Genomic DNA, 20,929 nt, shown 5'->3' with positions numbered 1-20,929 from the left:
CCAAGCTTCGAAGTTGGTCGTCGGTTGGGTGGGGAAAATCTGGGGTGTGGGAAATGCGGAGGGTGAGATCACGGTGGGCGGATAAGTGCTTTCCCCCTCCACTGCCTCTAGACACGGCCCTACACAGCAAGTTTTCTAGCCGTGTTCACTCTAGTTTTCCCCCTAAGAGAGTTTCTGGCAGGCTTCGTTGTTGCTCACCCCGAGGACCCCGCCCAACTTCCAAGGCGGTCGATGTAACGTCGATCCCCAGACCAGCAAGCCTTCTGGGCCCATATCTCGTTCGACCGTCAGGCGGCATTGAGACCTACATCCAGGTTTGGACGGTGGTGGTTCCGCACAGTTCGTGAAAGCCATAACTTGGTCAATAATCCTGACCGGTGTGCCTCAACCTCCGGTCCGGGCTGGAGTACATTCAATGTCTATACGCTTTCGACACCTAACGATACGAAAGCCTGGTTGTTCTGGCCTTGCGGCTTTGATGCGCTCCATCACAGCGGCTCCCGACATCCGGAAACCCAGAATGCGCCTCCAGTAACATCTGGTTCCATACCTGCCTTCTCGGCCGCGAAGTACCGAAACGATGGCGTCCCCGACGGTTGCAGGCGTGAAACGACCCTTTGGCGCAATGACCGCTGGCCACGGAGGCTTGAGCAGCCACCAGCTGTGGGAGAGAGACGGCAATGGGCCGACCAAACGACAGGAACACCAGAGACTGATGGCGGACCATCCCTCGGATATCGAATGTAAGTCGACGGTCTCTCCGTCTATCAAGAGAAACCTTCTGGCCGTGGGACGAGGGGCTAATAGTATATGGTCTTCAAGCATACTCGAGATCTGCGAGCCATTCGCCGCGCACCAAGGCTGTCAAGGTCTCGGTTCCGAACCACTTCGAACCCGATGCGTCTATTGTCTTGGTTGGCATGCGTGGATCTGGCAAGTCGACGCTTGCTATCATCGCTTCCACTGCCATGAAGCGGCGGGTAGTGGACACAGAGCAGGTCTTCTTCGATGCGACCGGCCTGTCGACCACCGCCTTCAAGAAAACACACGGCAGCATCGAGTATCGCCGCCGCCAGTATAGCATATTGGAGATGATCCTGAACAGACACAGGACGGACTGCATTATAGTGTCGTCCTGGATGGAACGCTCGGTGCAGACCCTTCTGGCCGAGTTTACGGCCGCTCATCCGGTCATTCATGTCGTCAGGGATGAGACGGCCATTGCAGACTACTTGAGAGTGACCGACTCTGTCAAGTTCAGGCAGCTGTTGGACTATTCAGCGAGCATATTCCGAGCCTGCGGCAATTACGAGTTCTTCAACGTGTCGGAAGGGCTGTCCCAGGTGAACGACATGCACCTGGCTGAGACGACCGCGATGGATCATGGCGGCGAGCCGAAATCACCGGCACCATACCTGACACTCAAACGCGCCGAGAGACATTTCTTGAGGTTCCTGGCGTTGATCATGCCCAAGGATACGATCCCGTACATCGAATCGGCCTTCCCGCTTGCGTCCATACCCACGGAAAAGCGACAGTTCACGTATGCCATGTCGGTGCCGCTGTCCCAACTGATGGGCGGTGGTATGCAGATCGAGGATCTGGAAACTGGGGCAGACGCAATAGAAATAGTGGTCGACGACGCATTTGCGCACATGGGATCCAATGTCCACCTCACCGCGGAGCGTGCAAGCCAAATCAGTCGGGTATTCAGCCATATCCGCCGCAACGTCGTGATCCCCATCGTCTATAACATCACATGGCCTGCCCAGGGACCCATCGATAACACGCAGAAGATGCTGTACCTAGAACACCTTCAACATGGCTTACGCCTGGCTCCGGAGTATATCGGGCTGGATCTCAGGCTCGAAGATGACGTCTTCGCCCACATAGTGGAATCCAAAAAGAAGTCCAAGGTCATTGCAACCGTCGACGCTACACTGCCCAGTGCTCCGTCTTGGAGGGACCCTTCGTGGATCTCGTACTACCGCAAAGCTCGAGACCATGGGTGCGATCTCGTGCGGATGGTGCGGCCGGCTGAGCAGATAGAAGACAACTTTGATATCAACTTTTTGCGACACGCGACCGAGGAACTGGGCGAGCCCGTCATACCCCTCATCGCCTTCAACTCTGGCCAGAAGGGGCGGAACTCTCAGTGCTTCAACAAGATCCTGACGTCCGTCATCCCCGAATCTCTGGTTGGGATGGCGCCGCCGGATCCGCACACGTCCCTCTATCTTCCACCGGCTATCACTGCGCTGGAGGCGACGACTGCACTGCATTCGGCCTTCATCAACGATGCCATGAAGCTCTACGTGGTCGGAGCCAACGTCGGGTATAGCATGTCGCCCGCCATGCATAACACCGCCCTGAAAGCATGTGGGATACCCCATGTCTACCGCCCGTACTCCACAGACTCGCTCGGCAACATTCGCGATCTCATCCATGACCCGCTCTTCGCGGGTGCCTCGATCGGGTTGCCCTTCAAGGTGGAGGTCATCAGCTTGACACATTCTCTGAGCAGCCATGCGAAGGCCATCGGAGCCGTCAACACGCTGATTCCGGTTAGGCAGCTGAATCCCGACGGGACTATTCCTGACAATGCCCTGTTCTTTAACTTCAGGAACCGGGCAGGCCCAGTACGAGCGCTCTATGGAGAAAACACGGATTGGGTGGGCATCCGCGCCTGTGTCCGGCGGGGCCTCTCCCCTGCGAACGCCGTGCGCCCCAACTCGAGCGGGCTAGTCATCGGTGCCGGTGGTATGGCAAGGGCTGCTGTCTACGCCATGCTGCAACTGGGTGTCAAAAATATTGCCATCTTCAACAGGACTTCCGCCAACGCCGAGAAGCTCGTGTCCCACTTCACCCGCCTGCTTGCGCGGGACGACCTACCGTTGCTCAGTCCGAGCACCGAAATAGAGACAAGGTTCCATGTCCTCCGCTCGCGGGACGATCCCTGGCCAGACATGTTCCGGGCGCCCACCATGATCATTTCTTGCATACCCACGCACGATGTGAAGGACTGCCCCGCGCCGAATTTTACATTGCCCTCGTCGTGGATGCAAAGCCCGACTGGAGGAGTTGTGGTTGAGCTTGCTTATAGATATCTGAACACCCCTCTACTGGATCAAGTAAGATCTGAGTCTCACCGGGGATGGGTCCCCATGGATGGTTTGGATCTACTGCCCGAGCAAGGATTTGCTCAGTTCGAGCTGTTCACCGGCCGACGCGCCCCCCGAAGATTGATGAGAGAGGAGGTCTTCAAGTCCTACCCTAACGAGCAAGGGCAATCCAACAAATCACAGCTCCAGCCACGGTTGGAGAATATCACCGAGCAGGAACCCTGACGGCACATATGATACAGAATCAATACAGAATACCCACTAGGAATCCAAACAATGCTTAGAATGTTCGCCCAAATGTGAAATCTTGCACCGCCAACCAAGTGCAGTAACGTTCTGTCCTGAGGATGTAGCGATGCACACCATAGTCCAGTAGCTGAATCTCACCACAGCGATACAATACTTCATGGAAGCGGGGGGGCTAAAGCCTTGTGGTTAAACGAAAGAGAGGCACCACCTAAAAGCTCCCATGTACTAGCTGCGAGCAATGGGATGGGTGCTACTAATGAACCATGTGTATTGCTAAGCATGTTCATACAGAGCGCTGCAGTGCGGGTGTCCGAGCAATAGATATTTATTCTGTATCAAGGACGTAACCGTGTGCGGCTTTATCATCTTGCTATATTGGTAGTGTTAATTCTACTGCCTACTCTGTCAGCATCTTTGAGAAGACCAAAGTAGAGAGATGCCACCGTGTACAGCAAAATCAGAGTGGACTGCTCCATTTCCGCACTATCTTCGCACTATCTTGGACTGTGTCAACTCGATGGCGAGCCCGAGGTTGCGAGTGTATCCCCACACCAGACCCGTGTAAGTATTCTTCCGTCCGCCTGTCCCGCTGACCTTACCCGCACACCCATGACATCAGCTGCCAAGCGTCCAAGTTCGCTGCCCCTAATGGTGTGAACAACAGCAAAACCCATCCTTGAACCAAAACACGTTGAAGGGTGTATGCTTTTCCTGCAACTGCTTGCTTCCGCGCAATCACACGAGGTTGCGCTTATGAGCGGGCCAGACTGCCATGCTCAGCGGGAAACGATCGGGATGATACCCCCGACCCGTTATTTTGGGTCTCACAGACGCAAGTCCCCGAGAAAATGTAACAGCGTAACAACCGATAGGCGTCTCTCAAAAGTCTGGTCACCCTCCCATCTCGGCTAGTTACTTTGTTCTTGCAATACACCTCTTGTACTAGTTGTACTGCGCCCTCTTCTGATCTGGCTGCCACAGACTGGTAATCTTCTAAAAGCTGCGTGGTCCTATCTGGCCTTCCACCACTCAACTTCAACTCCTTCTACACCCACGCCACTCCATCAGCCAAGATGACTTGCAGATTAGGAATAAGTTCCATGTCACTAGGGCGCTGCTATGCAGGTCATTCCCTAGCCCACAAGCTCGATATGGCTCGGGCTTACGGCTACCATGGCATCGAACTCTTCCATGAGGATCTGGCCGATGTTGCTAATAGTTTGGATGGCGGCTCAAGCACTGCCAACGAGCTGCAAGCCGCAGAGATCATTCGGAATATGTGCCACGAGAGGAACCTGGACATTATATGCCTGCAGCCGTTCGCACATTACGAGGGTTTGCTTGACCGAGATGAGCATGCCAGGCGCATTGAGAAGCTCAAATTTTGGTTTCAACTAGCCAAAGTCCTCGAGACAGATATTGTCCAGATCCCATCCAGTTTTCTCCCAGCGTCGGAGGTGTCAGAGGACCGAAGTCTCATTATATCCGATCTTCGGGAGGCGGCAGACATGGGTCTTCAGGAGCAACCGCCAGTCCGGTTCGTGTACGAGGCGCTCTGCTGGGGTACTCGGGTAGATCATTGGGAACAAAGCTGGGAGATCGTCCAGGCCGTTGACAGGCCAAACTTTGGTATCTGCCTGGACACGTTCAATATTGCTGGACGGATATACGCAGACCCCGCCTCACCGTCAGGAACCAACGCCAACGCAAGTCAGGCGGTCAAGGAGTCTATTGCACGCTTGTTGTCGAGTGTGGATGTACGGAAGGTCTTCTATGTCCAAGTTGTGGATGCCGAGCGCCTAGAAACACCGCTTGTAGAAGGCCATCAATTCTACAATGCCGAGCAACCTTGCAGAATGAGTTGGTCCAGAAACTGCAGACTGTTTTACGGAGAAAAGGACTACGGCGCGTATCTCCCAGTGGCCGAGATCGCCCGGGCGATTTTTCAGGGCCTCGGCTACAAAGGATGGGTTAGTCTGGAACTGTTCAATAGGAGGATGTCAGAAACGGATGAGGACGTGCCGCGCGAGCTGGCTCGTCGTGGAGCGATATCTTGGGCGAAGCTTGTGCGGGACATGAAACTTCAAGTGGATTCACCACTGGTGTCAGAGAGATTTTCGGCTTCCCTGTAATGATTTAGCTTTCTGCAAGATATCCCAATAGCAATCAACAATTATGCAGTATTCGAAAACATTGTTAAAGTTGACTGGCTATGATAAATGATAAATTGAACCTCGGAATCAAGACCCTTTTGCAAATTTACTGGATGCCGCAATCCTCTCCTTGAAAATCCATCCGCGCGTTATGCTTAGATAGCCCTCGCGGAATATAGCTCACCATCTGATATTTAAACAATCACGCAGCCCAATAATATCGATTATGACAACTGTAGAACAATGCGACTTACTACCGAAGGAATTCAAAATGCTGCAGAAAAATTTCAAGCATCATTGCACACGCCATATGACGACTCGCAGGATTGATTCAATAGTTAAGAGACATAGTCGCACGAACGGCCAAAGGTCATGCAGTATTCATCTTCTGCTATTATTGTGACTTCAATATGTCATATCCAACACCGATGGCTATCCTCTATACAACTACTGCAAATGTAGGCTAAACGGTTTCCTTCTGCTCAAAGTCCTGCTTGTTATCCTTCCTGAAATCAACTCCTTCGGCGTTATGGCGGAACTCTTCATCGCGGGCCTCCAATTCTTCCAGGACAATCTTGTTGGCATTCTGGATTGGCTTGACTTGGAACAAGCGATCCATAGCCTCGAGTGGGATAGACTTGGTCTCGGGGATGAGGAAGTAAACAAAGATACATGACATGATCATGAGCGAGGCGAAGAAGAAATAGACGCCATACTTCATGGTCAAGAACATCTGCGGGGTGAACCTAGAGATGATGAAATTCCAAAACCAGTTGTTAGCCGCGGCGGAAGCCTGGCCGAGTGCTCTGTGAAAGTTGATTAGTGTTTGACATCATTATCTCATGTGGGCGCACTTGTCTTACCTCGTGTTCTGGTCGAACATCTCTGAATTCAGAACCCATGGCGTACCGTTCCACGAAGGTGTGTAGAAGGCAGTCCATAGGTAGAAGAAGAAGATGGCAGCGATGCCGCCACCGCTCAATTGGCCGTTGCCGCCGTTGGTCACGTTGGCAATCTTGATGTAGGCTCCGATGAACCACATGCATGCCGAGCCGCCAAGGGCACCGATCATCAACAATTTGCGTCGACCAAGGTGATCAATCATGTACAGTAGCCATCTATGGAATTGAATAATAGTTAGTAAAGCGGACGCCCGCAGGGCTTGGGGGGCTCTTGCTCAACTTACACAAAAGTGACGACCGTCTTGACCACACCGAAAATTCCAGTCGTCAAAAAGCCGGTGTTGGTACCCGTGATGCCGATGCTCTTGAACACGGTAGGACTGTAGTAGTTGATGGCGTTGATGCCGGATCCGTTCTGCCATAGGAACAGCATGCCGCCGAGGAAGAATCGGTACATGACTTTGCCTTGCTTCAGGGAAGCAAAAGGCTTCCAGAAACCCGCGCCGACCTCACGCGTGTAACGCTCGAGCTCCTCATCGATGTAGCTCACCTCTTCAATCATGTACATGTCATTCGCGTCCAGATTGCGGATCCAGCACAAATTCGCCAGGGCCTGTTCGCGCTTGCCTTTTGAAAACAGCCAACGGGGGGATTCCTTGATCCAGATAGCGCCAATGGCAAGCAGGCCGGCGGGGATAAGCTGCACGGCGAACGGGATGAGCCATTGAGAGTGGCTTGGCGCCATGGTTGTGTTGACGCCGTAGTTGATCCAGAACCCAACCAAGCCGCCGATTTGCCAGCCAAGCTCGTAAATACCAACCAGACGCCCTCGGATAGCGGGAGGAGAGAGCTCAGAGCTATAGCTCGCGGGTCAGTACAGGATTTATGGGGAACGTGCAAAACGTAGAGCGGGCTCTCACATGTAGATTGGTACGGTCATTGAAGATGCGCCTACGCCGATACCCGCGAGCACTCGACCGCCGATAATGAGACCCAGGCCACGCTCGCGGTTGGCGCCCAGCATCATACCAGCGCCAAGGATGAAGACTGCCACAAAGACGAATAGCGACTTGCGTCTTCCGATGTACCAATTGGAGACATAGGCGAACAGACTGCCAAAGAATGCCCCGGCCTGGTAGACAGAAACGATGTTGGACTGGACCAGAGCTAATTCGGGCTGGGAGAGCTTCGCGAACTCAAACTCGGCCGTGAAGGATGGCAAGCTGAGGGTGGTGCCGATGAAAGCAGAGTCATATCCGATCATGCACGAGGCGAACGACGCAATGGCCGCACAAGTGTAGACGCGCCAGTTGTAGACGGCCGCCGGCGTCGGCCTGTCCTCCTTGAGGGTGAGAATGCCCATGGCGGACAAGAGTTGTACGGCGAGGTGTCTGATCGGTGGAGTCCCGAAGGGAGGGCAGCTCAGAGACTTTGGTGGGAGTCTCCCAGGCGAGAGATGGTGATGATGATGATGATGATGATGGAAACTGGAGTGGTGGCAATGAAGTGGGAATTCTGAGTGACAGGGCTGCCCTTATATCATGATCCGGGGCCCCGGTACTCGGTAGCGAGCCTGGAGCTGGAGAGTCTGGGGTTAACCTCTTCGTTGTCTAGATTCCTACCCCGTTCCCCGCTAGTGCTGTATGTATAGCAATCACAGGGGTTGCCACACTCCGGGGTAGAACATGTCACTTCTGGCTGTCGCCGACGTGTTGGTTTTGCGACTGAACCATCCGGTCTGGTGGTTGAAAATCCTGCAGTCTGACAGGGTTCGCTCTGGATATCCGTTATTCCTGACCCTAATTCAAAGCGGTCCAACGCCACGGCTAGTGCCCCCGTACCAAGAGCCCATGGCCAACTCCCAGACAACAGGATGGCACGCACGAGTAATGGCCACGGGACCAATCAAACCCTGGCCAAATTATGTTTGCTGTTTCGCACCAGCTACAAGGTAGGCCCGGTAGATTGTGAAATTTTACTGGAGCTTTCCCCGTGGAGAAGGATCCCCGCAACGGCTCAGGACCCTGAAGAGGTATCGGGAGACGCGTTGCCAAGTGCCGAGGCCATTGCGAAGAATAAGAAAGGATGAATGCTTAACCGGAGGTGGATTCCACCCCCTGCCAGCGGTCCAGCAAGCCACCTACAAGCTCCACCGCGTGCGATCTGTCAGAAGAAAAATCCTGCATAAACTTTAGAGAATCGGGATCAGTGTGTTGCGTTTCTCGGACTATTGCGCGGAAGAGTACATACCCCAGATAAGATCAGTCGCACTTGTTCTTGTGATTTCAATCTTGAGAGACTATCCCGTAAGTGCACAACTCCACCCATCCACCTCCTTGTTGCAAAAAGTAGTTCCGCGATACGATTATGCCGTGGGTATGCCATGCCCACAAGTTCGCTGGATGGCTGGAGTGCCGCGGTGTGTGAGAGACTACTTGACAAGCCCGCGCCCACTTGATGTTTGGCATCAACTCCGCCTGCTATAGAATCTCTTATCATCTACCACACCTCTTATATTTGTCCGCGTTGAACACAACACAGCCAACTCCTCTACCTGGATCTTCTGTACCAAACCGCAATAATGACCACCTTAACAGTAGACATGTCTGCCCCTTCTCCCCAGAAGCCAAACCAACTAGATCGGCATGGATATCTTTTCGGCTTAAAGATCCGAGCTTCCATGTCGCCGTTACTGCACAAGACAATCTACAATGAACTTGGTCTGAAATGGGAACAACAATTGTTTGAGTCCTCGGACATTTCCGAGTTCCTCGACCTTATCAAGGATCCTAACTTCTACGGTATGAAACTCTCCCCATACGTGCAGTCACGTGAGTCGTGCTAAAGCATTTCGCAGGAGCATCGGTCACAATGCCAAACAAGGTTGCCATCATGAGATACCTGGATGATATGACGGAAGAGTGCCGGGAAGTCGGTGCTTGCAACACCATCTTCGTCAGGGAACAGGATGGCCGGAGAATCTTCTGCGGCACCAACACGGACGTCGTCGGCATCCGGGAGTCCTTCTATCAGAACGTACCGGACCCCGACGCCGTCTTTCACGACAAGCCAGCAATGGTCATCGGCGGCGGCGGCGCAGCCCGCAGTGCCGTCTACGCTCTGCAGAAGTGGATGCGCGCAACCAAGATCTATCTCGTCAACCGAGATGCCAGCGAAGTGGATGCCGTTATAGCTGAATGTACGGCGCGTGGCTATGGCGACAGGCTCGTGCACGTCGCGACCGTTGAGCAAGCCGAGGCACTGGAGGCGCCCGGAGCCATTGTGGCATGCGTACCCGACTTCCCGCCCAAGACAGAAGAAGAGATACTGGCGAGAGCGATCATGGTGACCTTCTTCAAGAAGGAGAGGAAAGGCAGTATCCTCGAGATGTGCTACAACCCGAACCCCTACACGGAAATTGGCGGCATCGCTGAACGTGAAGGCTGGCAAGTCATATTAGGCACAGAGGCCCTCATCTGGCAAGGCCTCGAGCAGGACAGGTACTGGACAGGCTTGCCGCTGAACGAGCTGCCCGTCAAGGCGGTCAAAGAAGTTATCGCCGCACGACTTTCGCAGATTTCGAAGCTGTAGAAATGTCGGCACACATTTGTCTTGGCATTTTCGGAGGGCACCCCAGCATTGTCACGGAGTTTTAGGATGTTTTGAACCGCAGCCAATTCCTTAGACTCGGCTTGCACACTATGTAGCTGTAAATATATACCCAAATGTATATTTTTCATGTTTATTGTTGCAATCGAGCGTGCTCAAACCCCTGGCCGGTTATAATCGAGGTTTCTCACGCGATACCACACTTCTCGAACAACCCTTTCTTGTGTCTGCCGGCCGGTTTCTGTCGCGGAGGGCCCAGCGGGTCTGATGGCTAGATAGAGCCTACTGCCCAGCTGCACGTCTTCTATGGGCGCGTGTTGGTAATCCTCCGGCGGATTAGCGGTCGTGATCAAGCCGCCAGCCTCTTCTACAATGGCAATGCCCGCAGACACATCCCTAACGTCCGGTTCATTAGCATTCACTCGGATATCAGGCCATTCTTTCTTTGGTCGGCTTTGAGGAGTAAACTCACCACTCCCAGCAGCCTCCTTCCCACCAGATGTCAAAGGAGCCCATGGCAATGTACGCAAGGTCCAAGGTGGCACTTCCTAAGCTTCTGATACCGTGGACCATGCCGCCTCTTCCACCACGCCCTCCGACCTCAGCTGCCATGTTTACGAAACTTTCGACCTTGCGGTGCATGTTACCGTCTGGGCGGTCTTTTCTGTCCTTTCCCCATTCGCAGGAGAACACGCACCCTCCCGGGGCTTGCGCTGGCATGGGTGGGATCGGGTTCCGCACGAGCGGTAATCGTTGGGTCTCATTCAGCCATGCACCTTGCCCTTTACAAGCAGAGAACCTCTGATTGAGGAACGGGGCATTAATGACGCCGATTGTCGGTTTCCCATTTAGCACAAAGCCTATCGAGACACAGAACATGGGAAACAGGTGTGTGTAATTGACAGTGCCGTCTAGCGGATCAATGCACCACGTTGGGTCGTCGCCAATGAGGTAGTCTCTCGAGGCCCCTTTGGAGTAGGTCTCTTCGCCGATGAACCTAAGAGTATCCGGCAACATGTCAGTTCCAAGCTTGGGGGAGGGCCGACGTCAGTCGAAGGCGACAAGGGTGCATTAATGCTTACTTGTGCGTGGGAAATCTCTTCTCAATCGACGTCTTGATGAATGCCTCGACATCTTCGACAAGCTCCTGGCATCAGCAATCGGACAGGACAAGCAGCGCCTTCCGCCCTTGGTGGGCTCACCTTCGTCGGCCTTGGTTACGATATCCACCGCGCTGTCCTTCTCAACAACCGCCTGGACAGAATAGCGGTTGTCGCTCCATCGCGCACGTGCAAAGCTCATGAGCAAATCACCTGCATCTTTCCCGAGTTGCACGGCGAAAGTGTAGATCTCCTGCAGCTCTTCGCTGCTAAGCTCAGGCATGGTGTTTACGGATTTCCACTTTACACGCACAGTTTGATTCTACCAGACAAGGAAGGGCAACTCTTGGTCAAGTGCTAGGTTGTTGTAAGATTACAAGTTGAGCATTGTTATCACTTCCATTCTTTCTCAGTCGCCTGTCGCCATCTGAACCGCCGCAAACCGAGTCGCACTGTCGAGTCCACAGCGGCTTTGGCCCGCAGGTTGGAGCGGCGGCGCTGCTGACTCGGTGGTGCTAGTGCTCAAAGTAGGGGTCTCTGCGCCTGCTGAGGTGGGAACAACTCTCTTCGCTTCAGTCTCCGAGGGAAGGCTTCACAACTACATACTATGTCGGTTTTAAGGGGAAATTGGTTTGATCTCATGTCTAACTTTTCGTTGCAATAGCCTTCTAGAAGCTCGAATCCAGACTATCTGATCCGGCGATGGTTTCTTGACTTCGTAGTTTCCATTTGGGCGACCAAGCGCATCTTAACTCAGCAATTTCCCCATCCAGGGTGGAAAAACGCTTACCCAGCTTACCCAGCATTACTTGACAGGGAACCACCAAAGCGAATGCGGAGAATCCCTCTGGTGCGGGGATGGATGGGGGGGCACTTATGTTGGAGAATAACGCGGCGGCGTCTGTTGGAACAGAGGCCGGGTAAGCGATGGTCGGTTGAACGTATAGGATGAACGATGGGGCATAATGACTTCACGGCTCTACGTAGCGCGAGCTAGTTCAAGAGAGTACAGTACACAGACCCGGTCATTGAAAAGAGACAGTGAACCGAGCCAAAACCCGGCATTCGTCGTGACAACTACACATTAACAATGGCTCGTTCAATTCTTATCATCAACGGTCCAAACCTCAACCTGCTGGGCACACGCGAGCCACACATCTACGGAAGCACGACGCTCTCGGACGTCGAAGCTGCAGCTCAGAAGCAGGCCAACGAGCTGGCTATATCACTAGCCACGTTCCAGTCAAACCACGAAGGTGCCATCATCGACCGGATACAAGAGGCAAGAGGCCACGTCGATGCGATAATCATCAACCCGGGAGGTTTCACCCACACCAGTGTGGCCATTCGCGATGCGCTTCTCGGAGTTGAAATCCCGTTTGTCGAGTTGCATGTTTCCAATGTCCACGCGAGAGAGGCATTCAGGCACCACAGTTACTTCACCGATAAGGCTGTGGCCATGATCTGCGGACTTGGCGTTTATGGGTACACGGCCGCGCTGGAGTTCGCTGCAAAGCATATGAAGATTAAGGAGAGATTGTGAGAGCCATCCTGGGATGCTGTATGTGCTAGTTCCACCGACCCAAAGACCTACGGGTGCGCTGTTGAGAGGCTGGGGCCTCCAGGGATACTCCCCGGGTTGTTATGGATATGGAGTTGGGGACTATATAGGGGCGTATGCTTTGGCGGCATATCCGCATCCATAGCTCAACTGCGTTTAACCGATACTCGAGTGCTAACACTGGGGAAAACGGGGCGTAGATGCTTGGCGAGAACCGCGAGGCGGTAATGGGAGAGGTCAAGACATGTTCACACATTGGCACACGGGCAGTCATATCTTAACAAGCCGGAACTAGACACCCGAAGAGAAGACCATGAAATTATGATATGCAACAATTGATGGCTCCGAGGCCAGACTGTGGCGCAGCTTTTTGGGTATCATGAACAGGCAAGGAGGAATAGGAATAGTCAAACGCATCCAGGTAGTACGGTGGACGAGCACCACGCGAATGCGGCACAAGTCGGCGTCAGTTGCCTCAGGCCTCCTCTAGTCCAGGCCTTTGAACTTCAAAACGCCGTGAGCACCGTGAGGACCGAGATCGACGGCAACCTTTCCCCTCTTCCTCTTCTTCTTGCCGCGCTTCCTGGAGCCGGCGTCGCTGTCGGACCCAGAGTCCTCCTCGCTATCGGCTTGACGCTTGGTACTCGTGGGTGCCTCAACGTCGGGAGCATCGGAGTTACTGCCGCTAGCATCGTCGCTCTCGCTATCGTTATCGTCGTCGTCGCTTTCGTCTTCATCCCCATCATCATCATCATCATCATGACCGCCGTAGCTGGCGCCGACGCTCTCTTCCCAGACCTTGACCGAGGTTCCTCCGCCACTGATCATGCGGCCCTGGCAGTCAAAGCCTAGTCCGACCACAGCCTCAACTTCGTCATGGCTGAATGTCGCCTCAACCTCGCGTTTGAACAGATCCACAAGCCTCACAGTACCATCGCCAACACCGACGGCGACCTTCTTGCCTGATGTCACTGTATCAGGGACTCTGACAATACAATCCAAGCTCTCGCCACCACGGTCCACGATGATGCGGTCGGTCTGGTCGTCCCACGCACCCTTGTCCCAGAGGGTGAGAACGCCGGTGGCGGTTCCGACGGCAACTACCCCATTCTCCCGGTTCTTCTTTGGCCCCAGGCCTGGCACAAAGACAGAGCTCAGGAGCTCGTCTTCCTGGTCATCGCTGCGGACCAGGACGCCCCGGCGCAGGTCGGTGACGGCCAATGTAGAGCCGCCGGTGCTGACCCACTGCTTGCTGAAGCCGCTGGTGCTTGCGTCGCTGGGCGGGAGAGGCGCAATGGACGATAGAAAATCGGAGTGGGGGATGTGAGTCTGTTGTGGCTTCTGGGAGGCCAGGGCATGGTCGCGGAGGTCGACAAGGTGCAGTGCGCCTGAATCGCAACCGACAAGCAGCGTCTGGGGTGACAGGACATGGAGGAGGGTCGGGGCATCAGGGCTGTTGTTATGGGCGGGGAGGGCAATCTTCGAGGCGACCTGGCCAGTGACGGGGGAGAAATGCTTGAGCAGGGAGTCGGTGCCGGCCGAGTAGAGAGCTAGAGACGATGATACCCATGTCAATTGACCGTTCCAAGTCGAGAGCCAGCACCGCAGGGCGTGGCGGGGAATGGGATATCAGGGAGGGGAGGGCTACTCACCAGTTCCATCGAGACTGAATCCCAGGGTCCGACAGCTGCCCTTGTGCCGGCGAGTTCGCCATGTCGTGTCGATGGTTCCCTTACCGTCGGACAGTACGCTCACGTCGGCTGATGCATCGTCGTCCGAGCTGCGGTCCGACGCTGGCAGGCGGAAACACTCGACATGGCCGGTCGACAAGCCTACCGCAAGCAAAGGCTCCCTTGGGTGGATGGCCTGGGTGAAGAGCTCGGCGCTCAGTGGAAGGGTGCACAAGTTCTCCAGCATGATGGGCCTTGCAACAAAAACACCGGATGGATGGGTGCTACAAAAGCGGCGCAGAATAGCTCGCGATGTAGCGTACCATTGACCCGGGGTGAGCAGAGGACCAGGTCGAAAACAAACAAACCCGTAAACGGTGAGCTGGTGTTTGGGTTTTGCTGATGCGACCACACTTGGCCTGTAGCAATTCGTCAATCCCAAGGGGAGTCGGAGCTCCTCAATTTTTTTCGGATTTCCAAGGCTAGGTGGCATAGCGCGGAAATTTTCCGAGGGCCTTGGTTATTGATAATTAGTGAACTCCCCCTGCTCAAGTTAGCGCAGTACTGATGTACTGTAGACACCGTACAACCACACAGAGCTGGGAGCCGCCGTAATGATTCTCTGCTGCCCTCGAGTTCGATTTCTTGCACATATGGCCCGACCATTACTACGTGTTTGGTTATGAATTCTGTATAGGGAAAGCTCAAAGACCTCCCTGTTCGGTCCCAACCGAGCCTCGTCATATACCTACAAACTATATGCGAAAGTTGATAAATATCGTAGCTACTTTACGTACAACCAACGTCAAAGCCCAGGGGATGAGATTGGTTACTTCTTCAATTCCCAACTTGTATCTTTCAAACGCTCTTACGGTCGCCGGAGCATAGCTTGGCGTTTCATCCGGACGGCCTCGTCACGATGCGTAGCCAGAGCAGCGCCTCCTATTATCCTGCAAGCGGCTCTACTGGAGGCTTCTGAGCGTACCAGAAGAAGTACTCGACGTACATATGCGACTCATAGCCGGCCAGCTCCGCCTTGGAATCAACAACTAGCTTCCTGACCTCGGCATCTCCCATGATCTCCCGGAGCGGCTTGGCACCCATCGCATCTATCAGGTCAGACACAATCTCCCGCATACATTCGCCTATAAGACGGAGTTTCTTGTTCTGTTGCAACGGCATCAGCACACACTGCCCAGCGTTGCGCCTTGTGCTGACCAGATGGCGTGACCTACTTTTGGCCATTTCCCCAGGGGCATCTTGTACTTATTGCAGTTGATATTCACGAATCCATGCTGCCTCAAAATACCTTCCATTATGTTGGCTACACGCCACTGGAACCCGTAGGCCTTGGACAGCGCCTCGCCGGTCTTGTCCATGAAGATCTTGAACGGGGAGTCGTCACGCATACTGCCGTCATCACATCGAGCACAGCCGCCAAACTCTTGCAGCTCGATCCAACCGGAGGGTCTTAAATGTCTGAAGAAACGTGAGATCAGCAGAGCTTCGAAGTGGACCCCCGGCGGGGAACATGTAGTAAACAAAGATTTCCTACTGAAAAGCCTTTGCAACAACGGATTCAAAGTTCTTGAGAAACAGGCTGACGTGCCGCAGATGGACAAGGTCAAAGTCGTCTCCATGTATCCAAGGATCGTGTATATCCTCGACGATGAACCGTAGATTGGGCGGGATCCACGGTTCCTGGATCGGGCTCAGGTCGAGACCGATCACCTGCGCGCTCGGGAACTGATCTGCCACTGTGTTTTGTCAACATGCTATAGCTTTTGCAGGCTACCGTATCACGTCCCCGAGGGATAGGAGACTTCCGATGCAGTAAGCAGAGTCCGAGTCTTACTCCCAATGGCCCATGATCCCGTGCCTGTTCCGAGGTCAATGATGCGCTGCGGATGCTCCCCGATAGGTGCGAAGAACAGTTTACCCCTAAAAAAGAAAAGGTATTAGGAACCTTGCTGCTTGCCAGAAGAATGCACAAGAGCAAATGGGAGGACGCGGTACCCGGTGATCTCGAGAGTTGTAGCATGCTTCATCTCATCGCGCGTCTGCTCCGTATCGTCGTTTGGGATCGGATATGTCCCATATCGATACTTGTGATACTTGACAGTGTGGGTGAGCTTAGCGAACCTCATTTGAAGAGTCTTTTACCCACACGACGGCCGTTCTCGTATGAGTGGCGGAAAACACTGGTCGTAATACTCCCGAATGTGTGTATAGATTCGTCGTCGATGATGGATGGTTCGAACTCATCCTCTTCGATATCGTTTGGGTCTCCCACCTCTATGCGAGCGCTGCCGCCGGAGTTGATTCCCGTGGAAGGGAACGAGTGCCCGGATTCAGACATTGTTCTTGCATTGGCGAGGTCAACGTCTTGGCCACGCAGCTACGGCCGTTCCAACGATGCGAGTCAACGAGCTAAGTTGGGCAATCCAATGCCAATTGACGAAGCAAGCTCGGAGGCGCACTGTATCCTCCATGGAAATCACAAGAAAAGTAGCGTGCAAGGACGGGTTTTGCTAGTCGATATATGATTCCCCTCCCAAACTCTGGTCGGTCCAAGATCTTGGACCCGCAGGGCGGCTAAGGCACAAACAGCCACTAGGTATGGAGCTCTAGCCCATCAGTATACACCTAAATACCGCCAAGTCGGTACGACAGCCACCAACGGGCCATAGTGAGCCTAGTGAGCACAACTCGTGTGGGGCATAGACCCTGGACAGACCAGTCTGCCTCTAGGCTGGCGCCACCAGCACACGTCTATAACTGACACGGTTGACTGGAGGCAATACGTAATGAAGGTAGCGTGGCTGCAGGGCTTCATCAGGGGCAAGACGGTTCGCAGGGCTTGAGTCGGCCAAACCGAGCACGGAAGTGGCAGATTCACGATGCTTAGGATCATCGAATCACCGAGTTTTCCATGGCTTGTCGGTTCACTATCATTGGGCTTGGCCTTGGAGGAGGGGTCGGGTAGGCAGAGTCACCTGGGGTATATGTACTCCCATTGTAGGAAGTGACCAGCACGCACGCTGTTAATCACTGATGATCACATCTGTACGAGTTACCTTATCAGGCTGTCACCTCGGTTGCTTTCAATCTCCAGCTCATTTTGCCTGGGAGACTCTGAAACCGTCCAAGACAATGGTCAAAAACTCCCGAGGGTATTGTAAGTTAGTGGTCGATCAGGACCGGCCCGTTTCTGTACTGCATTGTTCTATTCGTTAGTGGCCCGTTCGTTCCAAGTTACATAGTGGCACTGAGCGACACACTGAAGGATATGCTAAACAGCAAATAAATACGCGGCCACCATGCTGCGCACCGACTGATGCTCATTCTGCAATCAATCGCCCTTAGATTGTCTATCGTGAGGCGCTACGCAGCTTCAGGTTTCAAGGGCCTCCGGATCCCTTCCACGTACCTGTGGAGGATCCAAGGATGCAGACGATGGTGGGGTGGGTTGTAAATTTAGGCACTCAAATACCTAACGTTGAGAAGCTTTCGGCGGGGCTAAAGGCTTACCTTGGGCGCTACTCAGGCACCTTAGGGGTACTCTATCTAGCTAGGTACCGTTGTAGCTAGGCTTACGAACGTGAGCTTGAAGCCTTCAACCGTTGACGGAGGACAAGGCGAGGATCAACAAACAACGACTCAAAGCCCTTCGACTTGGTCTCTTCAGATCCCGCGTGAACCTGTCTTTGCGCCCCCTCCAGCAGAGAAGTCTAAATTCGTCAATCGAAATGAATTAGATCTAAAACGCGAGTCAGAATTGCATCTGCTTGCCGCCCTGCTGCCCTGCCTGTTTCCGAGCCATGGCCTTCCTGCGACGGTTCGGCAGCGTGTTCGCCTTGTTGATGGTGATGGTTATGGTATCACTGGCCCAGTCGACAATGGCCCCTCTCCGGAACATCATGTATCTGACTGGGTAGTTCCCCCCTCCCTATTATCATGGTGCACCGCATGACTGACAACGATGGACAGCCAGCACCCCGTTGTCCCAGACGTCGGCCTCAGCGCGTCCATCACACATGTCATCTTGGCCTTCATGCAATCCAGCGTGTTCAATGAGGACACGCCGGATCGTAGCTGGCCTATATTCATGTCTGTTGCCGAGACGCGGTCAAAGTTCGCACCTAGCACCAAGGTAATGGTTGCTGTTGGAGGCTGGGGCGATACGCAAGGGTTTGGTGTTGCAGCCCGAACTGCTGAGAGCCGCCTGCGGTTTGCGCGCAATATTGCCAGAATGCTAAACGATACTGGAGCGGATGGTGTTGATATCGATTGGGAATACCCAGGGTACGTCCAAAACCATGACTGCGTGTTTCCTCGGAACGCCCGCTGACATTTGCAGCGGCAACGGTGAGGACTACAAACAGCACCCCAACTCGGAGCGCGTGTGGGAGATTGACGCATACCCTCTGCTGCTATCAGAGATGCGCACCGCTATCGGCCCCGGGAAACTTCTGTCAGCTGCCGTGCCAGGTCTTACGCGAGATATGCTGGCATTTACGCCCGAGACGGAACCCTCCATCATGGCTTCGGTCGACTTCCTCAATGTCATGACGTATGATCTGATGAACCGGCGCGATATTGTGACCAAGCATCATACTGGAGTCCAGCTGTCGCTGGAAGCCATCGACCAGTACATCAAGAATGGAGCACCTGCTGAGAAGCTGAACCTGGGATTCGCCTTCTACGTCAAATATTTCCGTATCTCTCGCGAGCACCAGGGCCAGTGTGCAACGAGACCCGTTGGATGTGCCACTGGTCTGATGGAGGACCCTGAGACTGGAGGAGATCTCGGCAAAACCGGTGGTTTCAGTTGGCATGACGATGTACCCGGAGACGTCAAGGAGTCATTTGCGAAGGCTCTCGCGGGCGGGTCGTATGATGATAATGGTGGGGGCTACTACTTCTATGATAACAAGGAGGGCATTTGGTGGACGTTTGACACCCCGACTGCGATTGTCAGCAAGTTTCCGTCGATTGTGAGGACCAAGCATCTCGGTGGTGTGTTCGCTTGGGGTCTTGGAGAGGATGCTCCTGAATTCCGTCACCTGCGGGCTGTCAACCGGGGTCTTCAAACGTTAGGGGTAGAGAGAGATGAGCTCTAGGAAAGGAGGCATTCGCTTGTTGCAAGACTAGTAGATGGAGATTTCGAGTCGAGTGGTGCACTATGCTCGTTCTCACGTCAACAAGCTGTGATTGTTAGATAGGACTAGCCATCCATGGGTTGTGTGCCAACGACTCATTGGCGCATGCGTGAACCTACCGCAGCGCCAATAATGAACAATACTAGGGCAAGCGTGAATGTGCTCTGTACAGCCAGGCCTGCGATTACCACATGCGCGTGACCTATGCTCAAATGTGTTTAGCATTCACTTGCCATTGTTACATAGTCTCGAGACAAGTCTTATAAGCAACAGTGTATATTATGAATTAGGTATGGGGATGCGAGAACACCTCCTTGAACGTGCCTTATGTTGCTATAAACAAAGAATACGATGCTCATCACTAGGGTATTCCCATTCCCCAAACGCCTGCCGCCCCAGAGAAACAGGACCCAACGCCCGTAAACATTTTCATTGCATGTTGTTGGTTTGCCTTGACACGTCCCAAACGACAGGCGTCATTCCAGGCTTAGACACCAGGGTAAGCCGAGGGCTTGTTGCTAGTCGCAGGCGCATTGTGCCCACGACTGCGGAGCGACTCGAGAGCATCGACAACGGTCAACACCATGAAGAGGGCCCTGTGGGAAAGTTGGTCAGCATAGTCCAATATTTCAAGTCAACTCCATAACTTACCACAAGAAAAATCCAAAAGCGATCGCTGCAGCGGCTGTACCACCCGAGTGGCCGAAGGCGACAGCAAGCGCAATTGATCCAGCGAACCAGAAAATGGTGGTTATAACATTGAGTACCAACGCGGCAAGCTTGTGGAAGATGCTGGTCATGTAAATCGGAGTGATGCCGACGTAGGCGAGAACCAGGAGCGACCAGACCGAGTTGAAGATCATGAAGTTGACGCGGTCAAATGACCAGTATCCTCCCCACCAACTGGCAACTGTTCAATGGCGTTAGTATACATATTGTTGATGGTCGTAGTCCCTGCCAGCTTTGGCGTTGCGGGCGACTTACTGTACGCAGTTAGGCCCAGCTCGATGATGGCGAAGACCGCAGCCACGGCGTGGACAATAGAGAGCCAGGAATGAGCCATGTTGTTGGTCCAAATAGTTGTTTGCTTTGGTATGTACTGTAGATAGGAAGCTGGGAAGCTGGGAAGCTTTGATAAGATTGTTGCTGACTGGGTTATCGAATGCGACAGGCTGAATCAGAGTGAAGCACCACGGAGGAATTCATACGCGGAAGTAGGGCAGACGCAGTTTACATATATATTCCAAAGCCATCGCTACCAGACATTACTAAGGGCGGTCTGACAAGAGCCGTGGATGCCCATGAGTTTCTGCCCAGCGACCATGACGTGGGCTTTCCAACAGCACGCCAGCTCAGCCAGGATAGGCAAGAAACGTCAAGAACGCGCCGCGCCAGACACCG

General features: G+C 53.7%; 10 protein-coding genes across 10 annotated transcripts; 5 read left to right on the top strand and 5 right to left on the bottom strand.

Moving 5' to 3' along the window:
- Window positions 1-580: 580 nt before the first annotated feature.
- JN550_013612 (uncharacterized protein) lies at window positions 581-3,347 on the top strand (the record flags this gene model as incomplete). Its single annotated transcript, XM_049312218.1, has 2 exons — window positions 581-743; window positions 823-3,347. The coding sequence occupies 2 exons, from the start codon at window positions 581-583 to the stop codon at window positions 3,345-3,347; spliced, it is 2,688 nt and encodes an 895-aa protein (XP_049164432.1).
- A 1,175-nt stretch (window positions 3,348-4,522) lies between these two features.
- Window positions 4,523-5,503, top strand: JN550_013611 (uncharacterized protein; the record flags this gene model as incomplete). Its single annotated transcript, XM_049312217.1, has 1 exon — window positions 4,523-5,503. One exon carries the CDS (start codon window positions 4,523-4,525, stop codon window positions 5,501-5,503), a length of 981 nt encoding a protein of 326 aa, XP_049164431.1.
- A 484-nt stretch (window positions 5,504-5,987) lies between these two features.
- JN550_013610 (uncharacterized protein) lies at window positions 5,988-7,789 on the bottom strand (the record flags this gene model as incomplete). Its single annotated transcript, XM_049312216.1, has 4 exons — window positions 5,988-6,330; window positions 6,388-6,642; window positions 6,711-7,283; window positions 7,347-7,789. 4 exons carry the CDS (start codon window positions 7,787-7,789, stop codon window positions 5,988-5,990), a joined length of 1,614 nt encoding a protein of 537 aa, XP_049164430.1.
- A 1,218-nt stretch (window positions 7,790-9,007) lies between these two features.
- Window positions 9,008-10,017, top strand: JN550_013609 (uncharacterized protein; the record flags this gene model as incomplete). The annotated part of the gene is made up of 2 exons (XM_049312215.1): window positions 9,008-9,227; window positions 9,284-10,017. The coding sequence occupies 2 exons, from the start codon at window positions 9,008-9,010 to the stop codon at window positions 10,015-10,017; spliced, it is 954 nt and encodes a 317-aa protein (XP_049164429.1).
- Window positions 10,018-10,190: 173 nt separating this feature from the next.
- JN550_013608 (uncharacterized protein) lies at window positions 10,191-11,418 on the bottom strand (the record flags this gene model as incomplete). Its single annotated transcript, XM_049312214.1, has 4 exons — window positions 10,191-10,431; window positions 10,508-11,032; window positions 11,118-11,169; window positions 11,238-11,418. The coding sequence occupies 4 exons, from the start codon at window positions 11,416-11,418 to the stop codon at window positions 10,191-10,193; spliced, it is 999 nt and encodes a 332-aa protein (XP_049164428.1).
- Window positions 11,419-12,225: 807 nt separating this feature from the next.
- JN550_013607 (uncharacterized protein) lies at window positions 12,226-12,678 on the top strand (the record flags this gene model as incomplete). The annotated part of the gene is made up of 1 exon (XM_049312212.1): window positions 12,226-12,678. One exon carries the CDS (start codon window positions 12,226-12,228, stop codon window positions 12,676-12,678), a length of 453 nt encoding a protein of 150 aa, XP_049164427.1.
- A 504-nt stretch (window positions 12,679-13,182) lies between these two features.
- Window positions 13,183-14,613, bottom strand: JN550_013606 (uncharacterized protein; the record flags this gene model as incomplete). Its single annotated transcript, XM_049312211.1, has 2 exons — window positions 13,183-14,246; window positions 14,349-14,613. 2 exons carry the CDS (start codon window positions 14,611-14,613, stop codon window positions 13,183-13,185), a joined length of 1,329 nt encoding a protein of 442 aa, XP_049164426.1.
- Window positions 14,614-15,311: 698 nt separating this feature from the next.
- JN550_013605 (uncharacterized protein) lies at window positions 15,312-16,725 on the bottom strand (the record flags this gene model as incomplete). The annotated part of the gene is made up of 6 exons (XM_049312210.1): window positions 15,312-15,533; window positions 15,602-15,845; window positions 15,922-16,123; window positions 16,222-16,307; window positions 16,383-16,480; window positions 16,534-16,725. 6 exons carry the CDS (start codon window positions 16,723-16,725, stop codon window positions 15,312-15,314), a joined length of 1,044 nt encoding a protein of 347 aa, XP_049164425.1.
- A 1,462-nt stretch (window positions 16,726-18,187) lies between these two features.
- JN550_013604 (uncharacterized protein) lies at window positions 18,188-19,489 on the top strand (the record flags this gene model as incomplete). Its single annotated transcript, XM_049312209.1, has 3 exons — window positions 18,188-18,300; window positions 18,357-18,671; window positions 18,727-19,489. The coding sequence occupies 3 exons, from the start codon at window positions 18,188-18,190 to the stop codon at window positions 19,487-19,489; spliced, it is 1,191 nt and encodes a 396-aa protein (XP_049164424.1).
- A 526-nt stretch (window positions 19,490-20,015) lies between these two features.
- On the bottom strand, window positions 20,016-20,591 carry JN550_013603 (uncharacterized protein; the record flags this gene model as incomplete). The annotated part of the gene is made up of 3 exons (XM_049312208.1): window positions 20,016-20,124; window positions 20,180-20,438; window positions 20,513-20,591. The coding sequence occupies 3 exons, from the start codon at window positions 20,589-20,591 to the stop codon at window positions 20,016-20,018; spliced, it is 447 nt and encodes a 148-aa protein (XP_049164423.1).
- Window positions 20,592-20,929: the final 338 nt, after the last annotated feature.

This window comes from Neoarthrinium moseri (genome assembly GCF_022829205.1).
Source record: "Neoarthrinium moseri strain CBS 164.80 chromosome Unknown scaffold124_Wmoseri_CBS_16480, whole genome shotgun sequence".
In the NCBI taxonomy this organism is placed as follows: domain Eukaryota; kingdom Fungi; phylum Ascomycota; class Sordariomycetes; order Amphisphaeriales; family Apiosporaceae; genus Neoarthrinium; species Neoarthrinium moseri.
This window is presented reverse-complemented; position numbering and strand designations above follow the sequence as displayed.